Raw genomic sequence first — 23669 nt, 5'->3', positions numbered from 1 at the left:
GAATAAGAGCTATGTAAAGGAAGAGTGGAACTTGAGTAGTAGGTTCTGTCATCTCGGTTAGTGTTTTCCTTTTAGTCCCTTTATCCCTGATTCATTCTTCCTCCTCTCAGACATGGGGGAGGAGGGGTATTATCCTGAAAAAAGCACAGCTGCAACAAAGCCACCTGAACACCAATCTGGAAACATTCTTGAGATTCCCACATGTATCTTTCCTGACAAGTCTCCCCTCAGGGGAGGGTGTGTGTAGGGGGTGTGTGTTTAACCCCCTCTTGTAGTTTAACCCCCCATTATTGTCCTATGTAGAAAGATGACAGTGTCTCTTTTTCTGCGTGTGTGAGCACATCTCAGCCACATTATAAGTCAAGCCCACAGAAAACCCATCTTATTTCTTAAAATCACTGGTCTCCAACACAGAAAGTTGAAAGTATTCTTTTTAGAATCAGTTCAATCATTCTTGAAATAGCAAAATGCTAGCGTCTCACCATGAAAAACAGATTGTTACTGGTAGCAGAGTGGTGATTTCACGCAGTATGTGCCTTCATACATAGGAAAATGGCTGGCCGTGGAGCCAAGCAAAAGTGACAATAAAGTGTGACCAGCCAAGCCAACCCTTTTATAAAAAGAAGGGCAGTAGGAAGAAAAGTAGCCACTATGTGTCTGTGTCTGACTGGCCTATGGAGTAAAGGGGATTTATATACAGAATATCACTACAATGCCTATGGAGATACTGATCATATTTGAAATACTTGTCAATTTTTTCCAGAGAGGAAGGGCTGGCCTTCCTCTTGGATTCTTGCTGGATTAGCGTGTGGTCCTAGGATCCATACCTCTCACTCTCAATGACTAAATTTCTCAGAAAAAATGGAGAGAGGGAAGCACTCTAAGAACATGGAAGAAAATAGTCACAGTAAGCAATTTATTGATTTCACTACAGAAGCAATAAGTAAAGGAATGGTGTTTTTACTTGTTTTTTTCTTTTTGGAGACAGTCTCCGCTCTGTTGCCTAGTCTAAAGTGCAGTGGCATCATCGTAGCTCACTGTTACTTGAAACCCCTGGGCACAAGCAGTCCCACCTCAGCCTCCTAAGTAGCTGAGACAGATGTACACCACCAGGCCTGGCTGATTTTTCTACTTTTTCTAGAGAAGGGTCTCACTATGTTGCTCAGGCTGGTGTCAAACTCCTGGCCTCAAGCAAACCTCCTGCCTCAGCCTTCCAAAGTGCTGGGAGTCTAGGCATGAGCCACTGTGGTCGACTCGTTTTTACCTTTAAACGCCTGGGTTCCTATTTTTTATCGTCCTTCTGATTTTAAATCCTCTTTCCATAATAGAAGCCCAAACAAATAATAGTTTAGTATTTCTTCTTTACTTGGCCCCAGAGAATTCGATATATATATTCTTGATCATGCTTTATAGAATGTGAAGTAAAAGTTAAACTACCAAATAAAGTCTCCCAGGGTCAGACGTTTACAGGAAGCCTCTGATCCCACGCCCCAGAGCCAAGGCTTTCTGTATTGGACCATTTGTGATTAGAAACCACTGCATAAAGATTTGTTCAGTGTCTTCGGTCTTCCTGGCATGACCCTGGAATCTAAGGATGCAAATATGAGTAAGATACACTCAGAAGGAAGCTGTAGTCTTATTTTCTGATACGTGTATATGGTATCTTTAACTTGTTTAAAATATTGGGTATTTGTCAATAACCACTTTTCAGGGCTACTATTACCGAGGGCTTATAAAATTGATGTTATGATGGCGGTTTGATTCTTTTAGAAACAATCCATTAAGTACTCCTTTTTTTCCAAATTTGCTTTTGGGTAGTGTACAAAGAACAGTCTGACCTACCCTTCTCTTTACCTCCAAGAGTATTATGAACACTAAATTTGGAAAGACTTGAAAATTGGACATTCGGTTTTGCCTTTAGGATGGAGATAATACTATATAGCATTCTAAGTGTGAGCACCTTATGCGATCTTCTCACCTGTTTGTAAATTCCTGAAACACAGGAGATTAAAAACACCGGTTTCAGCTCTTCATGATGCTTGTTGAAATTGCCTGCTGGAGTGTACAAGGCTGTCATCAGGCTTACGGCTCTGAGTCAGCTGCATGTCATCGTCTGATCAGTCCTCTCCTCTGATACGAAACATCTCAGATCCACGTAATAAAGAGCACCCTAGTGCTGAGATAAACCCCTTTCTTAAACACGCTTCCTGGCAAGGAAACATCTCCTGGGTGTGAGTCCACCCTGGGCCCTTGGGGATCCCATCCACGTGTTGGCCTTTTCACTTGATCTGTATAGCTGGAAAGATTTCCCAGAAAGCAGTTTTCTTTTTGAAACACATAACTCTTGAAACTAGGCAGCCTCAAATTCAGCTGCACAGAGTGGCAAGTACAGGACTGTCTTGTTGGTGCGGTTGGAGGTGCTGGAATGAGAGTGTTAGCAGGGCCATATACTCTCCAGTGTCCACTGTCTGGCTGCTCCTGTGGACACAGCTTTGTACCTGATTCAGACAGACTGTGAATACATCTTTTTTATAAGCACCTTTCAAATTCAAATTCTTGGTGGGATATAATTTTAATAGATGATTGCAGATTTTTCTGTATTTGTCCACTTAATAAAAACTGCATGAATCCAACTGTGCTAGCTTTTTTACATGGAAGTATTATAGAAGTGGTCCTCAAGGTCATGAATGAGATACATTCCTCAGAACTTCCTTAGGTCAGATTTGTATGTAACTTGGATCCCTAATGAACAGTACATATGTGGTAATAACAATGTTATAATGGCTAATAATAAGATGTACTGTAACAAGCTAGAGAAACAAAAAACAATTGAGCTTTCTTTTCATTCCTATGCTAATAGGAATGTTACATTTATTTTAGTCTTCCAACAAAACCAATAACCTTTCTGTTTCAATAATTAATCCACTACACTTCCTTTTTTTTTTTTTTTTGAGATATAGTCTCACTATGTCACGCTTGGTATAGTGCCATGGAGTCACCACTTACAGCAACCTCCAACTTTTGGGCATAAGCAATTCTTTTGCCTCAGCCTCCCAAGTAGCTGGGACTACAGGCACCCACCACAATGCCTGGCTATTTTTTGTTGTAGTTGTCTTTGTTGTTTAGCTAGCTCGGGTTGGGTTCAAACTTGCCAGCCTCGGTGTATGTGGCTGGCCCTGTAAGCACTGTGCTGCGGGCACCAAGCCTATCACGCTTCCTTTTAATGATTGATGCTTTCACTGGAGCACTCTTTCACTGGAGCACCACATGTTCCACCTTATTCTCACCTTATCCTTTATAATTGTTCTGATTCTGAATAGCCTAATACTTCCCAGTGAATGATGGCATCTGGCCTTTCTCCAAACGCTTGATTATTCCTACTTTCATTTCCATTGTAATCACCTTTCCCTTCACTGCAGGCTCATCTGGACTTGCAGTGGACTTTGCTTTAGCAGCATGGTCATAAGGAGAAACATAGACTCCAATAAAGTTAAAAGTAAAGTAACACTGTCCATAAGTGACCTATAAACAATGAGACTGGCCACTAGCATGAAGATGCTGTATCAACAAACCCCTTACACCATGCAGGTTTGTTACAATGCACAGAAGAGCCAAGGGTAGTGGCTCACGCCTGTAATCCCAGCACTTGAGAGGCTGAGGTAGGTAGATTGCCTGAGCTCACAAGTTTGAGACCAACCTGAGCAAGAGCAAGACCCAGTCTCTAAAAAAGTAGCCTGGCGCTATGGTGGGTGGCTATAGTCCCAGCTACCTGGGAAGCTGAGGCAAGAGAATCACTTGAACCCAAGAGTTTGAGGTTGCTGTGAGCTAAGATGCCACGGCACTGCCAAGAGTGACCAAGTGAGACTCTGTCTCAAAAAAAAAAAAAAAATGCACAGAAGAAGCTACTTTCCAAATTACTGATTTAATTGTTTATAAATTATCCTATGGGGAGCCTTGGGAGCCTGTTTGTAAGTATAACATTGCCGCAAGTTGCTCCGCAACCCAAAGACTGCCTATAATGTGTAATTCTGAAAATTGTCTTAACAGTTACCAAGAAACAATTTAGAAAGAGAAATACATTTTTCCTGTTCTTCGCTCATAAAAGTGGTATGGATTATAGCAGGCCATACCTCTGAAGGGTGCAGTATTAATTCTGTTTATATAATAAAAAGTCTCAAATAACAATTCTTTCTCTCTTTTTTTGAGACAGAGTCTCATTTGGTTACACCCAGGCTAGAGCACCATGGCCTCAGCCTAGCTCACAGAAATCTCACACTCCTGGGTTTAGGCGATCCTCCTGGCTCAGTCTCCAAGTAGCTAGGACTACAGGCGCTCACCACCACACCCATCTATTTTTCTATTTTTAGTAGAGATGGAGTCTTGCTCTTGCTTAGGCTCGTCTCCAACTCCTGAGCTCAAGGGATTCTCCTGTGTCAGCCTCCCAGAATACTAAGATTATAGGATTACCCAGCCCCCAAACAACTATTCTTAATAGTTTCAAAAAAATATTTTTCTAAAAACTTACACGTTAATGTAAGTACCATCAAATTATAAACTGACAGAGCATGTATATTATAGTACAACGTAGATAATTCACATGTTACAGGTTATCTTAATTATGTAGGTCACACTAGTGGAAAAGAGCAACATTATTTTTATTGATCTGGTGTAGCATAGAATGTCCTCTCCATTCTCAAACTCTACAAAACCTGTTTTTCCAAAAAGTAAATAACATACACAATGTTGGGAATGATTGATCAGAAATAAACTTGTAGCAAGTAAACCATAACTGACCACTGTCTCCCAAAGGAGTTCTCTTGGCCATGTGGCTGAGGGCCTCAGGAAGCAGGGAGCATTGGTTTGCTCCTTTTGAAACTGGAGGCATCATTTGTTTTCATGAATATTTTAGGCAGTGTCCCTAGAATCTGCTACAGGGGCATAAGGGTTTGTCCACATCAGGGGGATAGTTTTCTGATTTTTAAGGGTCCTGACAATAGTGCTCTTAATGAGAATGAGGAAGGAACTTGAGCAGGGTTGAGAAGCGAGAGTAATGAGGCTGGAATTCTCCATCACTAGGTGAGCACCAGAGCTTCCTGTCCACCCACCCCTCTCCACTCTCCCCAGGGACTCTTCCCTATGCTGCATGGTGAGTAGCTTTGGGTCTGGTTGACAGTGAAATGATAGCATATTTGAGCACAGCGAGTACAATGTTCACTTACATCAGTTAAAGGGGAATGCAGCGTAAAAGAGATCCATAAAGAGAAGACCTAAAGTCAGAGTTTTCTCTAGAAACCAAAGTTGTGAACCAAGTTTGGAAAGAAGGGAAGAACCCGAATTGGCCAGAAAGGCAAAGAATATATATTTTACAAAAAAAAAAAAAAATCAGGAAGGAAGAAGTATGTGAGAGACCACCCACATACTTGGTTTTTGAATAAATGTGATGATTTTCCAGAAGGAAATCTGATTAGCTATCAAACCTGTTTCTACGTTGACTTAGAATAAACCTTCTTCACTGAATGACTTGTAGAAGCCGTGGAGCAAAGTGGCCTCATCTGCCCAGGGGCCTTGCAGTTCATGGAGTCTCTTATGGCTGATGCAGATGACTCTCTTGCATGACTGGTCTACATCTGGTGTGCTGTGCCCACTGAAGGGGACAGGTGGGGAGAGTCTCAGTTTTTGGGAGAAAAGGTGACACACTCTTGCTGCCTCTTTCTTTTTTTCCTAAAATTATTTGAATTATGTAGGATTTGATACAGACTCTATGTAACCCAAAGTCAATTCTCATGCAAAAAAGAAAAGGATTATCTTACCTTTATAGGGTAAACCCTCAGAGTACCTCAAGGTAGACCTGTAGGTAAAATTCTGGTAATGATTAGTTTTCATAGGCAACAGGCTAAACTCAAAGCTAGATGCACTCTTATCACTGAAAAGTAGAAACAGGGCCGGGTGCGGTGGCTCACGCCTGTAATCCTAGCACTCTGGGAGGCTGAGGTTGGTGGATTGCATGAGCTCACAAATTCAAGACCAGTGTGAGCCAGAACAAGACCTTATCTCTAAAAAATAGCCAGGCATTGTGGCGGGTGTCTGTAGTCCCAGCTACTTGTGAGGATGAGGCAAGAGAATCGCTTAAGCCCAGGAGTTGGAGGTTGCTGTGAGTTGTGACACCATGGCACTGTAGCCAGAGCAACAGTGAGACTGTCTCAAAAGGAAAGAAAGAAAGAAAAGTGGAAACAGTCCAAGTGTGGCAGCTCATGCCTGTAATCCTGGCACTCTGGGAAACCAAGGCAGGTGTATCACCTGAGCTCAGGCGTTTAAGACCAGCCTGAGCAAGAGCAAGACCTCATCTCTACTAAAAATAGAAAAACTAGCCGAGCATTGTGGTGGGTGCTCCTGTAGTTTGGAAGGCTGAGACGAGGATTGCTCAAGCCCAAGAGTTCAAAGTTGCTGTGAGCTAGGCTGAGGCAATGACATTCTACCCAGAGCCACAGAGTGAGACTCTCTCTCTCAAAAAAAAAAGTGGAAGCAACACTTAACTATCTTAATGTTTTCTTATTCATAAATTCAGTAGAACCTCTGTAAGTTGACCATGCAAGGGACTGTAACAAACTAGTCAACATACAGAGGTGATCAACATGAGGAACTATACCTTCAGTACTGATATGTACATGTGGTGCACATCCAGTCTATGAAAATTAGGTGAGCTTAAGGACGTGGTCTACTATGAAGGTTCTACAGAATATTCAACTGTCTTTTAACACATGAATTTAACTGCAATCTTTAAGGCTAATGCATCTCCATTCAGTGGCCCTCACAGTGAGGGACACAAATCCCTGAGGAGAAAACTGAGCAGAGATTTTTGTGAATTTCATCCTCCACTCAGGTTTGCAAAGATTTGTCTGTATTCTAATTAGATTTATCTGCATAGGCCATAAAATACCATTAAACCTGATTGTTCAGTGTGATGGCTGGGTTTTAACTTATGTGGGCTAGATGTGTGATTTATGATTGATTGTTAGGATAAATGTATGATTTCTTCAAATTTTTTAAAATGCTGAAATGGTTTCTGTGCCATCCTCGTTTGGAGGCCTTGTTTTGGCATCCCCTAACCCAGCTTCTCCCACCCACTTCCTCCCAGTTCAGGGATCTTGTCTGTAAGAACCAGCTGGAAGGTCATCTAGCTAGAAAACTTAAGGCATCCCAGCAGAAGGGGAGGGTTTTTTATACTTTGGGGAACTGGTGCAGGGCCGATCATAGTCTGAGGGCACAGTGAGGGAGGAGGCTGAAGGGAGGTTGCCAGGGTGTCTGCCTTTGCTTTGGTTTATTTCACGTCTCCCTAGGGCAGGGCTGGGAGAGCTGGGCCTACTTCACATCTCGTAAATGTGGCTTCTCTTGGTTCTCACCCTATTTCTGTTGGGCTTCCAGAAGTTAATTCCGTGGATATTTGTGCTTTGTTTTGTTTTGTTTTTTTCTGCAGTTTTTGGACGGGGCCGGATTTGAACCCACCACCTCTGGTATACGGGGCCAGCGCCCTACTCCTTGATCCACAGGTGCCGCTCTACCATGGATATTTGTTAAGGGCCTTCCGCCTTTGACAAATGCTGAAAGTGAAGCCAGCCTGCCAGGTTAAAGTGCGGTTGGTGGTACAGGCCTTGGCACAGGTGATGCCCTCTAAGCCAGGTGCCCCTTTTGTTTTGTTTTTGTTTTTGTTTTTGTAGAGACAGAGTCTCACTTTATGGCCCTTGGTAGAGTGCCGTGGCATCACACAGCTCACAGCAACCTCCAGCTCCTGGGCTTAAGTGATTCTCTTGCCTCAGCCTCCCGAGTAGCTCAGGTGCCCCTTTTGTATCCAATGGACCCAGTGTGATGGCCACAGCTGCTCACTCAAGGGAAGAGACAAGAAGCTAAGCCCTCTGTCCACACATGGCAGGTCATTCTTTGGGGGACTCTTCTCCTAACTGGCAAGGACTGGAATTTCCCCTTTTCCCTTTTATGCTATAGATAAGTTCACAAGGTAAGTCATAGACCTGTTACAAGTGATTACCCAACTTTTGTCATTAAATATGCAGAATGACATCTCAGATTCACCAAGGCCCTCCAAACATTTGGTAATTGTGTAAATTGACTGTTAAGTCAAACACAACTTTAGTAAAAGATCACGAAAGGAGGCCCATTCCACATCTTGGCTGGAGCTAGAGCACCACGGAAAGGAGGCCTGGTGCTCTGTGGCCTTGACACCTAGCCTGGAGGAGATGGGGTTCCTTTGCTGTCTCTCTTCCTGACAGGCTCTAGCTTCCCAGGGTTTCCTGGTGGGGAGGAGGGTGAGGCCTTGCCGCCCCACCAGAGAGGCCCCTGCCCCAGGACAAGAGGCAAGTCTGGGCCCATTTCCCCACTGGGAACTTGGCCAGCCCAGATGTTTCCCAAAGCTCCTCCCTCTGCTTTCCTTCCCTTCTCATTTTTTCTCACCCTCCAAACCCCTTCCTTGCCAGATCGCTTTGCCCCAGGATTCTGCCTTAGGCTGGGAGGGGCCAACAACCTGACTCTTCCCTCCCTGGGGTTTGACATTGCTGGGTCTTCCCCCTCCCACCTTTGTCTGCAGACCCCCGCTCTCTGGACAGGGAAGCTGGGTAGCCAGCAGAGGAAAGTCTCCACCACAGATGAGGGGACCCAACGATCCAAGTAGAGATTGTGGAGACACCCTGCCACCCCTGCCCTCTGGGGAGCTGGGCTGCCTTAGCACCGTCCATGCCTAGGATCCTGGGAGCTGCCCGTTGGCTATTGGGTGAGTCAGTGAAATACTGCAGTGGGTGGGCGAAGGGTCGGCAGAGGGGATTTCCATGAGGCATAATATGTGTGGGAACATTTTGAGTAGGAACAAACATTAACCAACTGCCGCCCTTGTTTACAAGGCTGTGCTGAAGTCTACAGACCTTATGTCCTTAACAGACTGGGTGTTTATAAATGGTGTGCAGGACTCAATCCAAACAGGATTCCTCCCCCAGGGCATGTTTGTGCTGAAAGCTAGAGAAATGCGTGGGTTTGTCCTGGAACCAGTCAGCACATCGTTACACTATTGTCATCATTGAATGCAGGAGGAATAAAGGACAGTGTGGGTTTTGTTTTTTGAGACAGGATCTGGGACAGTGTGGGGTTTGTTTTTTGAGACAGGATCTGATTCTGTCACTCTGACTGCTGGACTGCAGTGGCATCACTATAGGTCACTTTAGCCTCCAACTCTTGGGCTCAAGTGATCCTCCTGTCTCATCCTCAGCCTCCTAAGTAGCTGGGACTATGGGCATTCGCCACCACATCTGACTAATTTATTTTTTGGTAGTGATGGAGTCTCGTCATATTGCCCAGGCTGGTCACAAACTCATATCCTCAAGCAGTCCTCCTACTTTGATCTCCCAAAGTGCTGGGATTATAGGCATGAACTAGCACATGGGGCTAATAGTATAGTTCTTTTTTTTTTTTTGTAGAGACAGAGTCTCACTGTACCGCCCTCGGGTAGAGTGCCGTGGCGTCACACGGCTCACAGCAACCTCTAACTCTTGGGCTTACGCGATTCTCTTGCCTCAGCCTCCCGAGCAGCTGGGACTACAGGCGCCCGCCACAATGCCCGGCTATTTTTTTTTGTTGCAGTTTGGCTGGGGCTGGGTTTGAACCCGCCACCCTCGGCATATGGGGCTGGCGCCCTACTCACTGAGCCACAGGTGCCGCCCAATAGTATAGTTCTTAATACTTATCCTCACTTGACCAAGAAAAGACCCGAAGGAAGAAGGCACTTGCCCCATAAGGCCTATGTTTTTTGTTTTGGTATGTTTTTTTGAGACAGTCTCACTTTATCACCTTTGGTAGAGTGCCATGATGTCATAGCTCATAGCAAACTCAAACTCCTGGGTTTAAGTGATCCTCTTGCTTCAGCCTCTCAAGTAGCTGGGACTACAGGCACCCTTCATAATGCCCGGCTTTTTTTTTTTTTGCAGTTTTTGGCCGGGGCTGGGTTTGAACCCACCACCTCCTGCATATGGGGCTGGCGGCGCCCCCGGCTATTTTTTAGAGATGAGGTCTTACTCTGGCTCAGGCTGGTCTCGAACCTGTGAACTCAAACAATCCACCCGCCTCAGTCTCTCAAGTGCTGGGACTGCAAAGCCAGTATTTACTGAATATTTACTATTAATATGTCCCAAACACTGTGTTGAGCCCTTCACAAGCATTACCTTCTGTCATTCTCACCTCACCCTGTGAGCAGAGGCCTGGTGTGCCCATTTTACAGATAAGGAAGATGAGTAACACTCCAGGAGTCACGCTCAGTAAGTGGCAGTGACCTCCTCCACCCAAACTGTCAAGACAGAACAACAGCTAACACACTCTTAGTGGGACACTGGACCCCCATTTCTGTTTAACTGGATCACCCACCTGAGTGGGCCTCAGTCTGACAGTGTTTCTCAACCTTCTCACTAATGCCGCTCAAATGACAGGAGATAGTGAGAGACCCTGAGGGTCTAGGACACAGTCCAAAGTGGTAGCTTCAAGCACAGAGTTCTCTGGAATTAAAAAAAAAAAATGTTTTGCTGGGAATGGTGGCTCACACCTGTAATCCTAGCACTCTGGAAGGCCAAGGAGGGAAGATCACTTGAGCTCAGGAGTTTGAGACCACCCTTAGCAAAAGCAAGACCTTGTCTCTATAAAAATAGAAAAAAAAATAGCTGGGCGTTGTGGTGGGTGCCTGTAGTCCCAGCTACTTGGGAGGCTGAGACGAGAGGATCATTTGAGCCAAAGGGTTTGAGTTTGCTGTGAGCTATGACACCATGGCACTGCAGCCAGAGCAACAGAGTGAGACTTGATCTCTCGATTAATTGATTAATTAATTTAATTAAAACTTTATAAAACTGCTATTTCATAATGTATGTTTTCTGTTGTTTTATTGGGTAAAATACAACTTAAAATGTACCATTCTAACTATCTTGAGTATGCAGTTTAGTGGCAGTAAGAACTTCACATTGTCTTACAACTGTCAATACCATCCATCTCCAGAACCCTTTCCCTCGTCTCAAACTGAGACTCAATGCCCGTTGAAAAACAACCCCTAAGCTGGGTGTGGTGTGGGTGCGCATCTGTATCCCAGCTACTCAGGAGGTGGAGGCAAGAGGATCACTTGAGCTGAAAACCAGGAGTTCAAGTCCAGCCTGAACAATGTAGCAAGACCCCATCTCTAAAAATTAGAAAGGAACTCCCCTATTTCCCCATCCCTACCCCGTGGCAACCACCCTTCTACTCTGTCTCTGTGAATCTGACCATTCCAGCGCAGTATTTCTCCTTTTGTGACTGGCTTATTGCATAATGTCCCTAAGGTTCATCCATGGTGTTGTATATTTATTTTAATATAAAAGTAACCATGATACCATTATAAACCATCACCTAAAATACTTAACACACCCCCTACACACCCTCCGAATCTTTTTCTTTTTTTTGAAATAGTCTTACTCTGTTGCCTGGGCTAGAGTGCTATGGTGTCAACTCAGCTCACAGCAACCTCAAACTCCTGGGTTCAAGCAATCCTCCTGCCTCCACCTTTCAAGTAGCTGGGACTACAGGTGCCCACCACTATGCCTGGCAATTTTTTTTCTATTTTTAGTAGAGATGGGGTCTCACTCTTGCTTAGGCTGGTCACCAACTCCTGAGCTCAAGCTCAAAGGATACTACCCCCTCAGCCTCCCAGAGTGCTAGGATTACAGGTATGAGCCACCTTGCCTGACCCACACTTTCAATCTTAAAGTTGATATTCCCAGAAACTGGCCTATCTCTTCAGTGTCTTTCTGTGTCCCCAAAATCACATCCCTTAGCATGAGAGGAACAGCCAGGGAAGCCTCAGCCCCCAGTGCTTGCCAACGAGCACAACACTGGTGGTCTGATGTTCAGGGCCTATGCCTGAGGGTCTTCAAAGCCCCATCTTTCTGCTGCCTTCCTTTGTTCTCAGCCCTTGGGGCTGTGGACTCTTAGGAATTTTCAATTGTTGTGTTTACTTTTGTGTAGAGTAATACAAATGTTAATGTATCATCTTCCTTTAAAAAATGAGACACCCACCATGCAAGTTAGCTTGCCCAAGATATCACAGCCAACGATGGTAGACACAAGTGTTGCTGACCCAGGCAGGCTGACCACATTCGCTTTGTACCTGTCAGCCCCCACCTCTGGGGCCCCAGCATGGCGGGATCCCAGCATGCCACCTCCATATATGGATGTTGCTCATCAGAACCCCATTTGCTTTGTAGTTATGTTACATTTAATTTCTATAGGTCTGCCAACCCTTACTTACAATTATGAAATTCAAAAAGCTCTGAAAACTGCAAGTTTTCTCATAAATTTGCCAGACCTGACATGAACTGCTGTGAGGCCATTTACAGTCTTGATTTATCCCCTTTAGGCGAATATTTGTATTTTTTGCTGCAGAGCTATGAGAGAAAGTGTGTGTGTGTGTTTGCTGCGGTTTTGTTTATTTTGATTAAAGAGGGCTTCCAACCCTGGTGGGGGTATTGTAGACTATGCAGTTTGGGCCAGGTGCAGTAGCTCATGCCTGTAATCTCAGCACTTTGAGAAGCCAAATTTCAGAAATGGGCAACATAGGCCTCATATCTACAAAATAAAAAAAAAAAGACAAAATTAGCTGGCTATGGTGGTCCACACACCATAGTCCCAGCTACTTGGGAGGCTGAGGCAGAAGGATTGCTTGAGCCCAGGAGTTTAAGACCAGGCAACACATCGAGACATTGTCTCTACAAAAAATAAGTGTGCGCCTGTGGTGAGAGCACTGCTTGAGCCCAGGAGTTGGAGGCTGCAGTCAGCTATGATTGGGCCATGCTTTCTAGCCTGGGCAATAGAGTGAGACCCTGTCTCTTAAAAAAGATGTACTTTAGGGGCGGCGCCTGTGGCTCAAAGGGGTAGGGTGCTGGCCCCATATGCCGGAGGTGGTGGGTTCAAACCCAGCCCCAGTCAAAAACTGCAAAAAAAAAAAAAAGATGTACTTTAGGGTGGCACCTGTGGCTCAGTGAGTAGGGCACCGGCCTCATATACCAAGGGTGGCGGGTTTGAACCCAGTCCCAGCCAAACTGCAACAAAAAATAGCCAGGTGTTGTGGCAGATGCCTGTAGTCCCTGCTACCCGGGAGGCTGAGGCAAGAAAATCACCTAAGGCCAAGAGTTGGAGGTTGCTGTGAGCTGTAACGCCACAGCACTCTACCGAGGGTGATAAAAAGAGAGAGAGAGATGAACTTTAAAGGCCGGGCATGATGGCTTACGCCTGTAATCCTAGCACTCTGGGAGGCTAAGGCGGGTGGATTGCCTGAGCTCACAAGTTCAAGACCAGCCTGAGCAAGAGGGAGACCCTGTGTCTAAAAATAGCTGGGCATTGTGGTGTGTACCTATAATCCCAGCTATCTGGGAGGCTGAGGCAAGAGGATCGCTTTTGCCCAAGAGTTTGAGATTACTGTGAGCTATGACTCCACAGTACCCTACCAAGAGCAACAAAGTAAGACTCTGTCTCAAAAAAAAAAAAAAGCACTTTAGTAACTTCTAAAATCTGAAAAATTCACAATTCTGAGACCAATTCTCTTGGCCCCAAGAGTTTCTGATAAGGGATTGGGATCTGGACACACACACACACACACACACACACACACACGCACGTCTATATACACACAGTAGAACCTCTGTAAATTGACCATCCAAATATAACAAACTGGTCAACATATGGAGGTGGTCAACATAAGGATCTAGGTCTATTGTACTGATATGTACATGTGGTGCATGTCTGGTCTATGAAAATTAGGTCAACTTCAGGAGGTGGTCAGTGTAGGGAGGTGGTCACCTATGGAGTTCTACTGTTTGTATATATCTGTGTATATATGTGCAATGAGCTCATAGTGATATGAAAGCTATAAAAATAAAGAACTTAGACCTAGTTTCATGCCTGTATATCTTTAAGTGGCATTATATTCTAAAATATGGCTCCAAGATTACAGGTCCCAACATTACTGAAGCTGGAAAAACACCACAAAAACATTAGGTTATTTCCATATCATTTAAATCAAGCTGTGGGAAGTCTGTTCTAGAATCACGAGGTGCTGGCCCTCTGACTCTCTACGTTGTTTCCAGTTTTTGGCATAAGGCATGAGCTGCCTCTCAGTGTCTGGGCTGAGAACTATCCAGCCCCAGGAATGTGGCGGGGGGATGAGACCAAGAGGAAAGGATTTCAGGAGTCCTGGCTGCTGTCCTCGGGGGCTACCAATCCAGGGCCCCCTCCCTGACAGCCCCCCAGGGACAGCAGCAACAGAGTCTGGCATGCAGGGTCCACAACAAGAATAGGAACTCTGCAACCATCAGAGGCATCAGCTTGGCTGCAGTACACCGGGTTAGCTCTAGAGGCCACAGTACCTACCCTGAGTGGTAAGGTCCAAAGACACCCCCAGGCCAATACTCCCAGGCTGGCTGCACACCCACACTGACCTGAGTGGGGTGTGGGCCCTAAGCCCCCTCCCACTTGGGTAAGCCAGGGTGGATTTTCACACCAGTATCCCTAACATCTCAATCAGTGTCTCCAGAGGAGACTGGAGCCAGGTCCTTGGAGAAGGGGTGTGTGTGTGTGTTCCCATGTAAAGATGGGGTGAGATCTCTGCTGTCAGAGCTGCTGCTGGGAGCCAGGTAGGGAACAGTCAGGAGGCGTGGTCCGAAAGGCCCCTTCCTTCCCTGCAGCTAGTCTGGCTGCTTTCCCTTCCTCCTCACCCTCTTCCCCATACCCTCTCCCCAAGATCTAAATTGAGGTTGGGGTAGGTGGGTCCCCATGTCACTGAGGGAATAGCCAGGATTCCGGTTCTTTCTCTCTGGATGGTCCTCTTGTTTGTGGGAAAGGGCTATATTTCTGTCCCAGCTTTGAGGATAAAATTCCATTCCAAAGGGCCAAGTGGCTTATCTTATGACAGCTACCTGTCAGACACACTGAATGTGGTTTTGTTTGGTGTTTTAAAGAGCTGATGTGGACATGGCAACAAGAGGGAAGAAGAGGACTGAGGTGGTGTCTGGAGCAACCTCCCCCCCAACATGTGAGTGACAATAACCAGGGACATGATGATATGTCGGAAGGTGGGGAGAAGCGAGTGAAATAAAAGTAGAAATCCTCAAATATGGAGCATCCTTTCTTCCTTTTGGATTCTTGGTGAGTGGTAGCCTAGGTTCTGTGACTTTTATAGTAGAAATACTTGAATATTTTAATTATAAGATTCATTTTAGTCTAGATTAACACATACAGCACTAGAATGTAATCCCCCACTGCAGTAAATTCCCCAAGGGCAGGGACCATCTGGTGTGCTGGCGTCCAGGCCTGGGAAAGCCGGCTGTGTGCCTCTTCCCAGCTCTATGTCTAATGATGTCACCTTAGCAGCTTGTCAACAGCCAATCCCACTCAGCAGTGCTGCTTTGCTTCCAGAGAGCTGGTAACTTTCACCACCTCCGGACAAGTCTGTCCTTAGCTTCTGGCACAGAGTAGGCACTCAAATGTTCAAGGAATGAATAAGCAAAGGAACAGCCAGGTGCGGTGGCTCATGCCTGTTATTCTAGCACTTAGGAGGCTGAGGAGGGAGGATCATTTGAGATCAGGAGTTCAAGTTTAGCCTAAGCAAGAGTGAGACCTATCTCTGAAAAACAGAAAAATTAGCTGGGCATCTTTAGTCCCAGCTACTTGGGAGACTTGAGCCCAGGAGTTTGAGATTGCTGTGAGCTAGGCTGAGGCCACAGCAGTGTAGCCTGGGAAACAGAGTGAGACTCAGTCTCAAAAAAATAAAAAGAAAAAAAAAATGAGGGACAGCGCCTGTGGCTCACAGGGGTAGGGTGCCAGCCCCATATGCTGGTGGTGGCGGGTTCAAACCCAGCCCCAGACAAAAACTGCCCCCCCCAAAAAAAGAACAAAAATGAACAAAACTTCCAAAAAAAAGAAAAAGAAGAAAGAAGAGAAGTGGGCATCCTCTAAGTTCAGTTTAAGGAGAGTTTATCAAATGCCGTGTGTGGGGTGCTGCAGAGAGCTGGATATCTGTTTTCTGGGCTTCTCACGTGGAGACACTGCCAATCCTTTTTTCTCGTGGCGATTCTCCTGTGGAGGCTGATGCTACAAGGAGCATGTAAGGTTTTTATGTGTAAGTTGAGTCCTTTTTGTGGCATGCAACCAAGAGCCCCATGGGTCAGTTCAGGTCCTCTGAGAAGCAGATTCCAAGATGGGACTAGATGTGGGAGAGATCTGTAGAGCAAGAGCTTGTGAAGACAACAGGGAGGGAGCAGTCATGGGGAGCCTTCCACACATGGCACACTGAGGCTGGAGGCTGCCAATCAACTGTGCTTCTCCAAAGCATATCCTGGGGCACAACTTCAGGCCACTACAGACCTCTGGTGTGAGGCATAGCCATGAACAAGACAAATCTCTGCCCTTGCAAATTTCAGTTTAGAGGGAGAAAAAGAGACAAAATCTGTTAGAAACTCTGTAAGTTGACCACCCAAGGGACTGTAACAAACTGGTCAACATGCAGAGGTGGTCAACATAAGGAACTAGGCCTATTGTACTGATAATGTACACGTGGTATATGTCTGATCTATGAAAGTTAAGTCAACTTGAGGTGGCCAATGTTGGGAGGTGTTCAGCTATGTAGATTCTACTGTATATCACAATAGTAGTTTGAAGGTGCTAGGGCAACCCCTGGCACCATGAGAGAGCAGTTGCAGTGGCAGATCTCAGGGAAGGCTTGAAGGACAGGAATCCTAGGAGCCCTGGGATGTTTTCTTTCTCCCTCTCTTTCTCTCTCTCTCCCTCTCCTCTTTCCAGCTTTCAATCCCAACTCAACCACACAAAGAGATCTGGCCACTCTTTCCTAGCATTGTCCCTTGGTCTGCCATCTGCAGAAACAGGATCACAATGTAGGATACAGGTGAGGAGAGCCTATATGGGGCAGAAGAAACTAACTTTTATTCAGCACCTAGTAGGAACTTTATGGAAGCCAGTTACTTCTCTACCCTGTGGGAAGCTCCAGTGAGCAAGCAGAGGTTTTAGGAGGTGGCATGACTCTCCTAGGTTCACACACAAGCAGCAGAGCGGGGTTTCGGTACAGGTCTGTCTGCCTCCCAGACTCTGGTCCTTCTGCTTCCCTAACCCCACAGGGAAGGGGGGGGGTCTTTGGTGCAGCCAGTGTGTGGTATAGGGCCAGTGCAGGGGGACTTTACCAGGGAAAGGAAGGTCTTACTCCTTTTAGTCTCTGGAATCTTCTTTCTAAACTCCCATATTTTTATGCACTAATTATGTGCTGGGTGCTGCGCTCACATCTCCGTGAAGTAGGCAGAGGAGAACATGAGGCTCTGAGAGAAGTTACTGCCCAAATCAGTAATTGGTGTAGCCTGGGTGGAGGGTCTGTGGTTGCCCCTTAACACTGTGTGTAGATCCTGCTGCCCCAACCTCTGGGTCCTCTTTGCAGGTGAAGTAAGGCTTAAGAAGTCATGGGTCTGGGTGTCTGAGAAGAAGGGACCACAGGAAAATAGGAACAGATCAGGAAAATTAACTTCTTGGCTCCAGCTGCACCCACCCCACAGCGGGAGAAGCATTTTCCTCCCACTTAACAGGGGACCTTTGACCAAGCTCAGAAAAGTCCCAGCTGGTGGGGGCAGGGAGTAGAGTGTTTTGAATGGAAGAAACTATTTTCCTTTTCTAGAGAGGCTCTGGGTAATTCCACTCCCCTTGCTGTGCCAAGCTTTCTCTTTGCCTAGGAATTCACACACAGCTCCCCAGGGACCCCTACTCTAGCTGCTGCTCCTCCCCTCTTCATAGATAGGTAAGAAATGGGCCTGATTAAACTGGTCATGGCTTTTTCTTTTGTTTTGTTGTTACTGTTTTTTATTTTTTTGCTAGTCAAGTAAAACAGTGGAAGTGGAGAAGGAGCAAAGGAATCTGTAACTGGCTGTGATCAATTAGTTGTAAACACCACTGCATGGATCAGCTGGCTGTGTTTTAATCAGCATTTTGCCTAAGCATCAGTGGTGGCTCAAGAAGACCAGCTGGGAGTGGGGTTCTTAAGAGGGGCTGAGCTCCCACTGGTGGATTTTCTTTGCCAAAATGAGGCCAGGGGTAAGTGATTTGTGCCAGGGCAGGCACAGGGCTGAAGACAGAAAAGGGTGGGGGAAGGGAACCAGCCTTGGTGACCTCCCCAACTCCCAAGTGCATAGGGCCCGTGACATTTTCCTGAGAGGTATGGGCAAAGAATACCTTGGTTGAGAAAAAGAAGGAAAACCAAGAAAGGTTAAATTTATCACATTTAATGAGACACCAACTAGTGCCTTGGGCTCAGGCGATTGGGATGCAGCCCTGCCTTACTCCTGGGAAGCTCACAGCTGAGTCAAGGAGATTCCCGCTGTGTGATACACCAGGGAACTAGAGGCAGAGCCAGAGACTGCAGGATAGCTGACATCAATTCTGCCTGGGGGCATGGGCTCAATACTTTCCTGGGCCAGCTAAACAACAGTGACAACTGCAACAACAACAAAAAATAGCTAGGTGTTGTGGCAGGTGCCTGTAGTCCCAGCTACTTGGGAGGCTGAGGCAAGAGAATCGCTTAAGCCCAAGAGTTTGAGGTTGCTGTGAACTGTCAGGCGCGTGGCACTCTACCCAGGGCGACAGCTTGAGACTCCATCTCAAAAAAAAAAAAAGTGACATTTGACCAGGGTCTTGAGGGATGAATAGGAGTTCAAGAGGTGGAGGGTTTTGGGAAAAGTGCCTTCTGGGCAGTGGAAAAATCTGGCTGGGGTGAAAGAGAAGGAGGTGGTTTGGCATGGAGGCGTGCTGTGTGCAGGGCTGGCATGCACAGGAGGGGTATGGCACAGAACTGGAAGGCATGGGCAAGAGGAAATGGCATTGGAGAGGTGACTGGCACAGACCCAAGATAGGAAAGACAGGTGACCACAGAGTGAAGGATAAGCTAAGCCTTGGCACAGACCCAAGGGGTGGGAGGCCTTGGGCATCGCTGCTCACTATGGGGCCTCTCCGCGGACGCACTGTCCTCTCAAGGGGATTGGGGGATGAGTGGAGGGAGATGGGGCGGGGAGGAAGCCAGCCTACGGCAGGGAGAGAAAGTCCAACCTCCGCGGGTGTTCCTAGCGGCCCGGCAGACCTCTGCGGCTGGCACTGGGGCGGGCACTGACGGAGCAGACCCGTCAGCGCAGCGCTCACTGAACTCACCGAGCAGGTAGGAAGGCAGAGGGACGGGAAACTGGCGGGCGCCTGGCAGCAGGGACAGCGCACCCCGGGGACTCTGCAGGAATTTGTTCCTGCTGGCTCTTAGCAACAGGTAGGAGAAAGTGGGGGGCCCAGAACAGACCACGCCTCCCGCTTCCTCCGCCGAGATGGGCGCAGGGCCCAATCACCGCTGGGCACCGTGCACCCCACCCGCTAGCCGGGATGGGAGGTCGCTGGTGCTGGGCAGCTTCGGACCTTCCTCCGTCGGACGCCGTTCCCCGCGCGTCGCCGGGGTGCTCCTGGGGACATGGCTTGGCGCGCCCGAGTCCAGAAGCCCACGCCTCAGCCAGCACCTTCCCGGCCACCTCCCGGGCCTCCTGTGGGGGACAGCACCTTTCCGCTCTCGAAGGGTGCACCGGACGCGTTCCTGGGCTGGGGACGCTGGGCAGACGCAGAGAGGGCCTTGTGTGGGGGGCGCGTAGAGAAGGGCGTCATGCTGGCCTCCGCGGTCCGGGGATCAGTTGGGAACAGTGCGGGGTGAGGCGCAGATGGGCTCGGTCGGCGTCCGCCCTCCCTCCTTCCATCCCCACCTCCTTACCCTCTCCACTCTCCTCCTCTCGTCCCCACACCCACTCCTGGCCACTGTCCCCAAACGCCGCGCCCCACCCGCCGCGGTCCGCCGGAGTTTAGCGCCGACCCTGTATCTGGATCGCGACGTCGAGGCGGCCCACCCTGAGTGCCACCCGGTCCCTGCCTTCTGGCGGCAGAAGGAGGTGGAGGCCGCATGGCCTGCGGAGTAGCCCAGTGGCCAGACCCATGGTTGGCCTGGAGTTGGGCAGGTCGTTTGCCACCTGATGAATTGAAAAAAAAAAAAAACTCTACTTTTCAGGCTGGAGACTTTGGAATTGCAGACCTGGGTTCCAGTCCAGTGTAGCAGTGGAGTACTGGGATTAATTCTCAGTAAAATTCTTTCCTCCGGTCCTCTCTGCAATCTCGCCCTCAGTTGTGCTCAGCCGGCCCCGTATTATCCCGAGAGCTGCGCCCCCTGGCGCACGCGTGCTGTTCCTTGCACTGTCCCCGACGGAGAGAGGGAAAGGCCTCCGGCTGCACCTCTCCCCTACTCCACTCCCAGGAATCAGGAAAATAATGACTAAATGAATCACTGTGCCAAATTAAGGAGTGTGTACGTCATCCAGCGTGCCCGGTTACATTTTGCTGAACGTGGTTTGTGTATGCTGTTTCATTCTCATAAACTGAAGTCATTATATACTTAATAAAATTAGAACATTGGCAGAAACAGATTTTAAATTTGAAAGATACAAGTCAGTACTTGTATAATATTTTGTGCTGAATTTTGCATATTGCCTATGTTGTCACTCGTACACAGTGACATGCACATACTGCACAGTGTGTGCAGACCCTGCACCCCGTGCACACAGGAAGCCGAGTGAATATGTACACTCGGCTGCACTCAGGCCTGCTGTGCACACTCAGCAGTACACACCACGTGGCTGCACACCGAACTCCACCCAGACCCTGCACACACGCTGCTCGGCCCTGTGCAGAGAAATGCTGACTTGGATTTAAATAGGGTAACGAGCCGAGTGTGGTGGTCCATGCCTGTAATCTCAACACTGTGGGAGGCCAAGGCTAGCAGAGGATTATACTCACATACAAAAAATTAGCCAAGTGTGGTGGCCGGCACCTATAGTCATAGCTACTAAGTGGAGGCAGAGGCAGGAGGACCACTTGAGCCCAGGAGTTTGAGGCTCTGGTGAGCTATGATGATACCACTGCACTCTAGCCAGGGCAACAAAGATAATGGCTCGGCGCCCGTAACTCAGTGGTTAGGGTGCTGGCCAAATACACTGGGGCTGGTGGGTTCAGCTGAGCTTGCAAAACAACAATGACAACAACAACAAAACAAACAAAAAAACAGCAGGACGTTCTGGGGGGCGCCTGTAGTCCCAACTACTTGGGAGGCTGAGGCAAGAAAGAGTTTGAGGTTGCTGTGAGCTGTGATGCTACAGCACTCTACCAAGGGCTACATAGTGAGACTCCTTAAAAAAAAAACACACACACAACATTTTGAAAACATTTCGGTGCGAAAGTGTCTTAAGAGATTTCCATCTTATTAAGAAAAATCTGCCTTACCAGTTTCTAGCAGTCTGGGAGGCCGAGGTGGGAGGTTTCCTTGAGCTCAGGAGTTCAAGACCAGCCTGAGCAAGAGAAAGAACCAGTCTCTACTAAAAATAGAAAAACCAGACCGACGTTGTGGGGGGTGCCTGTAGTTCCAGCTGCTCAGGAGGCTGAGGCAGGAAGATCACCTGAACCCTGAAGTTTGAGGTTGCTGTAACCTAGGCTGATGCCATGGCCTTGTAGCCTGGGCGACAGAGTGAGACTGTCTCAAAAACAAAAGTGAGTCAATGACTTAGATTCTGAACTTTCAGTTTTCCAAGGACCTGTACATATTTTTAGTTGCCCTCTGTTTTCTTCTGGAACCCTGAAACAAGTTGTTCCTTAACTTCCGCCAGTTGTGCGGGAGCTGTGCGGCAGAGCGCGCACCCCAGCGCGGGTACCCTGGTCACCTGTGGGCCTGGGCGGGGGTGGACTGGCCCGCGCCTGTCTTCAGGACAGCTGTCGCGCCCCTGCCTGCTGCAGGCCGGGTGGCGCCCTGACCCTGCCTATGCCCGGTCAGCCCTCTAACCCCCAGCCCTTCCCGCAGGCAGAGATGCGACTGCTCCTGCTGCTGCTGCTGCTGCTGCCGCCGCTGCTGCTGGCCCCGGCGCCCGCCTGCGCGGTGAGTGAGGCCCCGCCCCGCCCCTGGGAGGGCCCTGAGTGGAAGGCCGGCGGGAGCACCTGCGGGCCCCTGCCTGGCTGGAGCCTACCGGCTGAGCGTCTTTAAAAAGGGCTGGGACAGCGAAGCCAGCTGGCCAGGGTGCAGGTTGTAGGGAGGGCACTTTGCCACCATCTTCTCCCTTCAGAAGGTGGTAGGTGCACTTCCTGAAGGAGCGGTTAATGAGGGTCCCTGTGGTGGTCTTCCGAGGTGGAAGAACAAGTGTGGAGGATGCTGGGACCAGCCAAGGAGCAGAGCTAGGTGGCTCGCCCCTTCAGCCACCTGTGACGTGCCTGGAACCGAACGAAGCTTCAGAGGTGTGGGGTGGCAGTCATTTCGCGTCACCTTGGGGTTAGCACTAGAGCAGGACTGTCTGATAGAGCCTTCTGAGGTGATGGCAGTGTTCTCGTGTCAGCTGTCCAACAGGTCCCTGTGGCTATTGAGCACTTAAAATGTGGCTACTGCAACTGAGAGACTGAACTTTTATTTGACTTTAATTAATTGTGACCATTATATTAGACTGCACGATTTTTTTTATTGTTGGAGACTCCCTGAGGGCACAGAGAACCATGTTACACAGATTACATTTGTTAGGCAAAGTCCCTCTTATAACTGTGTCCTGCCTCTAAGAGGTGTGTCGCACACTGTGATCCCCCACCCTAGACTGCACACATTTTGAGAGTGGATACAAGAAGCCACCTGGTGATCAGAGAAGCTGTTCCATTAATAGGGGCTCAAAAGACAGGGCTCTTTGGACACGGTACCTGGGTTCTGAGCATATACAGGAAATCTTCTAGATGGCAGGACCCACCGTCAGGGAGGAGAGGGTCTGAGAGCTGGTGCTGCCCTGGCTTGGTGTCTGACAAAATAAAGGGCACGGAGACAGCCAGGCCCTGTCCTGGCCCTGGAGAACTGTCCCCAAGGGGAGACCCACAGCTCTGCCATCCCTCTATGAGGCAGGCAGAGAAAGGACCCAAACCGCTGCCTTGTGGAAGGCGGGTTGAGATCCTGCTCCTGGGTGGAGGCTGAGAACGGCTCCTCTGGCAGCCAGTGTGGGGCAGGCAGGGAGGGAGGTCAGCCGTGGGCACACCTCCAGGAGCCTTGTGGATCCAACACTCCAACGTGGGCCTCAGTCAGAACTGTGGGTAGGCCAGAGCCTTTCTCCTGTCCTCTCCACCACTGCCAGCTCCCCACGGTCATCTCTGCCATCACATAGACCTTGTTCCCTAAGTGCCACGCTCTAAGTTTCTTCCAGGTGTGCTGCTAGCCTAGCTGCAGGAAGGCCACAGCTCATGTGGAGGGGCCACTGGGACAGTGTCAAGACCCCAGGATGATACCCCAGGGCCACCCCGTAACAACTGCATAATCCTTGGCAAACCATCAAGCTTTAGATCCCTCTAATTTGGGGGTATAATGCCCACCCCAGGTTGTTGTACAAATGAAACAAATCAAGGTTTACTAAGTACCCTGGGTCCTATGAGGTCTCTTCTCCCTTAGAAACACCCTGAGCAGCCCCTTCTCCCGTTACCTCCTCCTTGCAGTAGGGGAGGCTCAGGAGGGGCAAGGCACTCTTCCTTTA

At 48.2% G+C, this 23669-nt stretch overlaps 1 protein-coding gene across 8 annotated transcripts in view; it reads left to right on the top strand.

Annotated features, from left to right (window-relative positions):
• Positions 1 to 8003: 8003 nt before the first annotated feature.
• The window catches only part of PAPLN (papilin, proteoglycan like sulfated glycoprotein), a 48694-nt gene continuing 33028 nt past the window's right edge, over positions 8004 to 23669 (top strand). For 3 of the 8 annotated variants that reach the window (XM_053603426.1, XM_053603425.1, XM_053603418.1), the window contains exons 1-4: positions 8004 to 8779; positions 15021 to 15094; positions 21980 to 22054; positions 22301 to 22407. In XM_053603426.1, the coding sequence (XP_053459401.1) occupies positions 15034 to 15094; positions 21980 to 22054; positions 22301 to 22407 (243 nt within the window). In that variant the 5' untranslated portion in view covers positions 8004 to 8779; positions 15021 to 15033. Of the gene's footprint in view, positions 8780 to 15020; positions 15095 to 18397; positions 19265 to 19311; positions 19367 to 21979; positions 22055 to 22300; positions 22408 to 23669 lie in introns of those variants that run through there. The other 5 variants (XM_053603419.1, XM_053603420.1, XM_053603422.1 and 2 more) reach the window with 5 other exon arrangements.

The sequence above is a fragment of the Nycticebus coucang genome, chromosome 9 (genome assembly GCF_027406575.1).
Source record: "Nycticebus coucang isolate mNycCou1 chromosome 9, mNycCou1.pri, whole genome shotgun sequence".
Lineage (NCBI taxonomy): Eukaryota > Metazoa > Chordata > Mammalia > Primates > Lorisidae > Nycticebus > Nycticebus coucang.
Note: the sequence above shows the minus strand (reverse complement) of the source record. Positions and strands in the feature narration are given on the sequence as shown.